The sequence below is a fragment of the Nicotiana tabacum genome, chromosome 2, assembly GCF_000715075.1.
Source record: "Nicotiana tabacum cultivar K326 chromosome 2, ASM71507v2, whole genome shotgun sequence".
In the NCBI taxonomy this organism is placed as follows: Eukaryota; Viridiplantae; Streptophyta; class Magnoliopsida; order Solanales; family Solanaceae; genus Nicotiana; species Nicotiana tabacum.
Window position 1 is genome coordinate 69,742,086 of NC_134081.1, and position 8,512 is coordinate 69,750,597.

Genomic DNA, 8,512 nt, shown 5'->3' on the forward strand with positions numbered 1-8,512 from the left:
AACAAGTATCGCTTTGGAATTTTCACCATCACTTTATCTCCCACTTGGTATTCAACAAAGTAACGATTTTGATTAGCATGCCTTTTCATCCGCTTTTGGGCTTTCACAAGATAGCTTTGCACTGTCTCCAAATTTTACTGCCACTCTTTCGAGAAGCTAGCGACTCGAGGAGATTTTGACATGTTGTGGAATAGCGGCTGCTGTCCGGTAACAATTTGAAAAGCACTTTTGTTTGTGCTAGAGCTTTTTTGTGAATTGAAACACAATTGAGCAGCATCCAGAAGCTTCACCTAATTCTTCTGCGGTCCGGTAACAAAACGACGGAGGTATTCCTCTAGCATGCCATTGAACCGCTCCGTCTGGCCATTAGATTGCGGATGAAAACTTGAATTGTGGCTCAACTTGAACCCGAGGCACTTAAAGAGTTGAGTCCAAAAGTTGCTAATGAAGCGAGAGTCGCAATCACCAACGATGTCTTTAGAAAGGCCCCGATATTTGACAATATGAGAGAAGAAGAATTGAGTTGTATCTTCTGTTGATATATATTTTGGGTCTGCTATAAATATAGCGTATTTTGAAAACTGATCTACCACAAACAAGATAGTTGTAAGATCTCCGACTTTAGGCAATCTGGTGATGAAATCCAATGACACGCTTTTCCCAAGGTCTCTTTGGAACAGGCAATGGCTCCAAAAGTCCCGCTTGTGTCAAGCGGTCAGACTTGTCTTTCTGGTATACTGGGCAAGTTTTCGCATACTGAGCAACATCATCTGCCATTTGAGGCCAATAATAATCACGACGCAACAATGCCCTGGTGCGTTCTTCCCCTGGGTGGCCGGCCTACAAAGTATCATGGCACCATCGGAAGAGTCCTTCGAAGATCTCCTCCTTTAGGAACATAAAGTCGGTTCTCTTTCACCTTCATGAAAATTATTAGTAAATTTAGACAATTGAAGAATTTTGAATAGTGTAACACAAGTTTAAGAAAAATAAAATTATTCCAAGAGTAAGAAAACATATATCAATGTTATAGTAAAAGAAAAATATTATCAAAATATTAAGCCAATTAACAAGTTAATACATAATAGTAAATGTATAGTACTTGCTAATTAATAAAGAATGAATAAGGAATAAATAATTTATTTGATTATTGTAAGATGTGTATCCTTTGATTTTATATAGATTTTGTTATATTTCTACACACTGTATTAAAAAATAAAATAACGATCAATATTTATTAAAAAATAATATATTAATATTCTGTCAGATTGCGGTACTTACTAAAAGGTCAATATACAAATTATAGGGTCACGTCACGAGTTTACTACTGTTACTATCAGATTTTCTAAGCTCCCTTATTAACCACGCAAAGAAAAGCAGTTTTGATTACTTACGAAAAATCGAAAAAGAAAAAGATAAAAGAAAGCAGATAACAAAAAGAACAGCCCCCCCTGATATTTAGAGGAAAGAGTGTTGTACTCTTCATCAACCGGAGTCATAGGTGTGTCACAATTTTGGTAAAACCATTTTCTCCTATATCCCACTCCTCTTTCTTCTTTCTTCTTTCTTCTCACCCCCGATCTATTAAGAAAACACCCTTCACACCTACTGCCTATCTACTTCGCTCTTTACCCAGATCTTCAATCCCACTAAAATTCTTGATTCAATTTCCCAGTTGAGCAGCAGCTTTTAGCTGAGATTGAGTATTTATTAAGTGTATGTTAGAACTTGTGTACATATGAAAGAGTGACGAATTGGGTTTAGGAAATTTTTTGATGGATACACAAAGCTGGAAAGATGTGTACAGGGGCATGTCATCCGATAACATCAAGGGGTTGGTTCTTGCTTTGTCATCAAGCGTATTCATCGGTGCTAGCTTCATTGTTAAGAAAAAGGGGTTAAAGAAAGCTGGTGCTTCTGGTGTCAGAGCTGGTACTAACATTTACACTCCCTTTTCAATTTTGAAATAGATATAGAAGATTCATATATAATTGATTTAGTTTGCGTGTACTTGTGAATTTCTTTGCTTTAGTGAATAATTGAGGACTTCTTCTTAATAATAGCCTTTTCCAACTTGAATGTGGAGATGATGTTGACCTCTTCGGTTAACTGTCCCTGCTCTTGATATTACTTGGCCATGATACTCATTGTCCTTTCGATGCTATTTGGACTTGGTTGAATCCATTGAATATGAAATGTTAGAATAATTATTGCTGTTTCAAGTGGTATTTGGACTTGAAATTGGCGTGTTGTGGATTGGTAAATGTAGTGTAGCCTCAAATAGTCAACCAACAAATCCATCTATAAATGATTGCCAACCCTATTTGCATTTGTTGTTCCAAAGTACTATAGTTGCTTGATTTCCAAAATTTTAACCTTAAACATTTGTTTGGAAGGTACTCCCACCGTCCCAATTTATGGGGCACTTTGATTTTTAGTTTGTCCCAAAAAGAATGTGACATTTCTGTATTTAGAGACAGTTGAACATTAGAACTCCTTTTACCTTTAATGAAATGATTTGTAGCCACACAAATATTTAAGGCTTGTTTTAGACCACAAATTTCAAAAGTCTTCCTTTCTTTTTTAAACTCCATACTTAATCAAATGGTGCCACACAAATTGGGACAGAGGGAGTAGTTCATTACATAGAGCAACTAATCAACCACTTCAGGGCAGCATGCCCAATGCTCAATCTGGGAACTTATAGTTAGAAAATTTTGACACATGATATATTTGATCTTTCATCTACATTCACATTAGCTTTTAGGATTCTTATACTTTACCAAGTGTCTTTTCATCTCCTACATGGTTTATAATGCTTTTCTTTTAAGTCAACGTTTGGTAATACACTTTTTCTATGACTTAACATAATTTATTTTGCAGGAGTTGGAGGATATTCATACCTATATGAGCCTCTTTGGTGGGTCGGCATGATAACAAGTGAGTTATATACTACAATACAGTTATTGGCTTCACTTTTTTACCCCCTGTTAAATTAAAGAAATTCGAACAACCCCCCCCTCTTTTTTTTCTGGCTTATATGCAGTATGTTGCATAGTTTTCACTGTTAATGTACATGCTCTATGAAAAAGAACAAGTTTTATGCGTTATTTGATTAAAATATAACTATTTCTTGCTCCATTAGATCATCCTGCATGTTCTTGTAATATGCATGATGTGATTAAGCCTCTCCCCTTGTAAGAAGCTTTTGGTTCTATTTGTTTTTGGCTCTTCTTCTTTTCCCTAATAAATAAAATAAAATTGGAAAATATATATCAGCTTCATCAAAGAAAAAAAACAAGAACTTAAAAAAAGATAATTTATTGAACATTATATCGAGCATTAAGGTAAACTATAAAGTCTCTTTCTTTGAATGACATGCAGCTGTCTAAATCTGAAACTGTATCTTGTTATGTATATGTCCGCTCTCTGAGTTATCTGGTATTCATGCTACAAAGTTTTAGGTTTAGAAAGAATAATTTCATGAAAACATCATTTGGTGCTAACTATTTAAGTCCACCAACCAGCCTGTCTCTAACAAGCTCCTCCTTAATGCTCATCTTCTGAATTGCTTTACTTGTTCAAGCCAGAGGGGGATCCTCATCTTTCTTATATCCTGGTTGTAACTTTTTCTTGATGAAATTATGGTGGGAGGGCAGGAAGTTAATCTGTTAAGAGTTTAGCAAGATCGATCATAAGATGTCCTGTCTAAGACCTTCAATTTGCTTATTATAAATATTCTTCCTTCTCGGATGATCAGGGTGGAATTATCCTGTTCCAGTCTGCTCCATGTTTTCTTCCTTTCCGAATAAGAAGTGATGAGAGGGGGAATGACGATATTACTTTTGGATGGAAGGCTCCCTGCAGAGAATAAGAAGAAGGACAGTGAGGTGGCACTTGGCAGAAGGGCGGCACGGCCTGTAGGGGAAACGTTGGAGAAAGGCTGTCGCCAGATGAGGCATTAAAGCAACCCATCTGACTGACCTTGTAGATAACATTGATCAATAGGGTAACTGACTAACTGTACTGGAGCTAATCAAATATCTTTTGTAATCTTAAAGCTCTTGCATCTTTTTGATGCCATTTAATGCATCTACTTACTTGATCAAAAAAATTCTGTTGATTCCTTCTTCTCCATTAAACTGATGAAAATTCTTCCTTCCCCAACCATCATGTTGATACCGCATGATTGTCTTTTCTGTTAATGTTGACAAGATTGGCATGGACTTGGAATTTAACTGCTTTTCCAGATATTAATGGTTTCGTTGACATGAATTGAAGTTTATTTGACCAAAATCTGGTGGCCCTTGGTGTTCTTATCCTACCATTTCTCTTGTGTTCTCTTACTACAAACATAGAACCGTTAAAGGTAAAGTTTCTGTTAAAAATAAATGGTGAAGTTGCCATTATTTGGTATAATAGTAGTTAAAAGGAGAATTGGGTTCCGAATGAAGATGCTGTTAGTACTTATTTTTGGAGAGTATGTCTTTTATGCAGGATCTGTGAAAATTCTAGACCTGTACTTATAGCGAAGTATCTATACAGGTTTGAGACTGAAGATAAACTACTGTGTTTGACTTTATTTCTTGAGACATTTCGTGGAGAAAGGATGTATACTGTCTCCAAACTGGCTTTGCAAATATTCTTCCTATTTTAATTGTTCAACCATTTCTTTCTCTTTTTCATTGTATTTGGATCTGATTATTTTGTTTTCTGGCAAGTGTGTCTGGATTTGATTATTTTGCTGGGGTCTGATTCTTGAAGATAGAACTCTGACTGCTTGCTGCTATTGCAACAGTGATTGTTGGGGAGGTAGCTAATTTTGCAGCTTATGCATTTGCCCCTGCTATTTTAGTCACTCCTCTTGGTGCACTCAGTATTATAATCAGGTATAGTATACGTTGTAACTCATCCAGATCTAACTTATGAGTTGATTAATGATTAATTTGTATTTGAACCACAGTGCTGTGCTCGCACACATTATTTTGAGAGAGAAGCTACACACATTTGGAATTTTAGGTTGTGCTTTATGTGTTGTTGGGTCCACCACGATAGTGTTGCATGCTCCACAAGAACGTGAGATTCTATCTGTGACGGAAGTGTGGGATCTTGCTACTGAACCAGGTAGTTTCTTGGTTCATATTGTTGTTGTTTCTTGTTTCTCCTTTTTCTACCTGATCTCTCGAGCTCAACATCTTTTCAACTCTCCTGCAGCTTTTCTCCTCTACGCAGTGGTGGTGATAATAACTGTCCTAATTCTTATATTCCACTATCTTCCACAGTATGGGCAGACACACATTATGTTTTATATCGGAGTGTGTTCACTAATGGGTTCTTTATCGGTATGTAACTGTTCATATCTGATTTGGTTCTTCCAAATAATTGTGTATTTGCGTTTCTCCAATTTCTCACATGTATTTTTCTTATTGAGATTTCCGCTTTACTGTAACAGGTTATGAGTGTCAAAGCACTTGGAATTGCTTTGAAGCTGACATTATCAGGAACAAATCAGCTAATATATCCACAGACTTGGGCTTTTACTTTGATTGTCATTGTGTGCATTCTTACCCAAATGAATTATTTAAATAAGGTGATTAACTCCTCCCTTATCTCCTTATTTCCTTCCTATGTTCTTCCCACATAACTGCAATCTGCTTAATGAATTTGTGCTCTAAGTTTCTCCAATATATCTGCAGTTTGCGTGATAAAATTTGTGCATATCTTGCTACTAATCAGTGAAAAAGGTTTGTGCATATGTTGCTAAGATATGCCAGCCTAGACTTGCTCTTGCAACGTAGTCTCCTGTCGGAAGATGCGGCATGATTAAGCATACATTTAACTCAGGTTCATCGTAGAAGTGAAAATAAACAATTAGGAGAATGCAAAGCTGCTTCTGTTTTGTAAAGGGAATTATAATCTCCGTTCTATATAATGAACATATTATAGAAACCCTATCTGATTTCATGACACAGTCGACATTATTCTTAAGTAAAGCTTAGGGCTAACTTCATCTGGCCTGGGAGTGTATTGTTGCCCAGGATCTACAGATAAGACAGCTTAGGCTCATCTCACAGATACCTTGGATTTGGAATCTACTATTAGGACAGAACGTGGACTGAAGACTCAAACTTCTGCCGTTTTCTGAAATTAACATTTTATATTTAAAAAATCATAGGAAAAAGCGGCAAATTGGTTGTTATTTTGTGCAATATTAAAGTCAAATCATAAAAAGCGCGATGTACAATAAGTTGGAACCAAAAAAGAAAAAGAAAGGAAAATGAACAAGTTGGAAAAGCAGAGAAACAATACGAGGAGGAGACCTTTATTAGTACAGGAGAATTTACTTTTAGGCTTAAATTCCCATATTTAACTGGGTTGGGATCAACTTGAACAGAGCTCAGTAAGGTTTAAGCTTGGCTTATTTGATGAAGTTCAACCATGTTTGTACGTATCTAAGGATCCACCCTCCGAAGGAAAGGCAAAAGTGAACTTTTTTGTTTCGTGCTTTTAGTCATTATTTTATCTGTCCCTCACGCTCTCTTTGATGAATCTTCAATGCAGGCCCTGGACACATTCAATACAGCAGTTGTCTCTCCTATATACTATGTCATGTTTACCTCTTTGACCATTTTAGCCAGTGTAATTATGTTCAAGGTAATAACTTCACCTCATCTTAGACATTTTAGTTTTCAGTTTTGCTTTGTGAATAATAACTATAAATTGTGCTGGAACTGAACTCGGTGAAACATCAAGTTTGCTAAAGCCCTGGTTGTTTCATTATATAGTTTCTCTGTTCAGCCCAATCTAGGGGGTGATCAAATATGATTTTATTCAATCAGTCCTTTTGAACACTATAAACATGGACATGCATGAAGTTAGGCATATCCAACTATTAGGCCATCTAATAACATTTTGAGGTCTTGTGTGGTTGAATCTTTGAAGGCAATTTGTTCTAATGCTTTAGGACAATGTGAAGCTTTTTGAGCATCCATATTTATTTATTTTCATGGTATTCATTATATCTTATTCTTCTCGTTGTGTTTGAGTGAACAGGACTGGGATAGGCAAAATCCAACACAAATTGTAACAGAAATGTGTGGATTTGTGACAATTCTTTCTGGGACTTTTCTTCTTCACAAAACCAAAGACATGGTTGATGGTATGTTCTGCGGCTTTTCTTGTGGTATTTAAGCTGGCATTGTCATAGGGTGACCAATTTCTCAAAGCATGTTTTAATGGAATCAAATGCAGGTCCTGCCATGCTGCCTGTGCGACTTCCCAAGCACGGTGACGAGGAGAATGGTTTTGGACAAGAGGGTATCCCCTTGAGGCGGCAAGATTCCTTGAGATTACCATAATGTATGATTCTTTCCTTTTCCTTCCTTTCCTATTTATTCCCCACTTCACCAACATGTCCAACTGTTTTAACCACCCAAATTCAGCTGCACCATTCTCGTAACTTTTATTTCTCAGAAGAGACCACACTCAGATTGTATACTACTGGGGCACTGTTTTGTCATATTCAGCGAGGGAAATGAAGGAAGAGCCTTTTCACACTGTCTTGGAACCATGGAAATACCAGAAATTTGTTCATGTAATTGCAAAGCCTGTAGTTAATCACACATGGTCAGTTCCCAATGAATTTCCTAGCAGATTTGGTTCCACGAGAACTATTGTGACATACCTGTAAAAATTATGAGTATATTTGATTAATCAACAAGAACCAGATCTGTTTGGTTTTGGTACGACCCATCGTCCATTCACACGTATCAAACTAAGCTAGTTTGGCATTTGTATTAACGGAATTGGTTCTCACTTTGTAATAGAGCAGGCAAAACTAGTCCTATGCATCTCATAGATGTAGGATATACGAGCGCTGGTCTGGGACATAGTCAATGATCAAATAATTGTTTGGCCTTGTTCCTTGATTGTTTATGGATTTCCATGCCACTGACATTGTGGGAGAAGGAGAAAAAACTTAACACACAGGATTTAACCCGATTATATTAGTTGACCATAGTTAATGATATAAAACTCTTTTATTTCTCAAATACCAAAGAGATAGAAAGAAATAATGTACTGAAAGTAAAGGATCATTTCAGCTTAAGGAAACAGAGTGAGTATTTAAGATGCCTCTTTTGCAATTTAAAAATATTAAAATATTCATGTTTCCAAAACGAAAATATATAGTGATCTGAGACATAACAAAAAGTAAGTATACTATGTAATATAACAAAAAAAAGTGAGCACACTATGTGTAAACATATAAGAAAGAATCTATTAAAAATATCTATAATATATACAAACAGTTCAAAACTTATTAGAAATATGGTAATTACAATATTATACATAAAATGATAACTAATAACAAAACATATTTGAAAAATAAGAAAAGAAGGAGAGAATGTGCGTAGGGATGGCAAGCGGGACGGTGCGGGTTCTATCTTAACCCGCAAAATTTCAACTCGCCCCGTCTCGCCCCACACCACATTGTGTCCACCTGCCCCGCAAT

At 36.3% G+C, this 8,512-nt stretch overlaps 1 protein-coding gene across 3 annotated transcripts; it reads left to right on the forward strand.

Moving 5' to 3' along the window:
- The first annotated feature begins 1,397 nt into the window (after positions 1 to 1,397).
- On the forward strand, positions 1,398 to 7,745 carry LOC107797373 (putative magnesium transporter NIPA4). Of its 3 annotated transcripts, none has more exons than XM_016620255.2 (10): positions 1,398 to 1,932; positions 2,884 to 2,940; positions 4,799 to 4,889; positions 4,964 to 5,124; positions 5,215 to 5,342; positions 5,453 to 5,590; positions 6,562 to 6,654; positions 7,054 to 7,159; positions 7,252 to 7,359; positions 7,474 to 7,745. In XM_016620255.2, the coding sequence occupies exons 1-9, from the start codon at positions 1,776 to 1,778 to the stop codon at positions 7,356 to 7,358; spliced, it is 1,038 nt and encodes a 345-aa protein (XP_016475741.1). In that variant the 5' UTR covers positions 1,398 to 1,775; the 3' UTR covers position 7,359; positions 7,474 to 7,745. The 3 variants fall into 3 exon arrangements, with proteins under 3 accessions (XP_016475741.1, XP_016475742.1, XP_075089877.1); XM_016620256.2 differs by having other exon boundaries at positions 7,443 to 7,642; XM_075233776.1 differs by having other exon boundaries at positions 7,252 to 7,745.
- Positions 7,746 to 8,512: the final 767 nt, after the last annotated feature.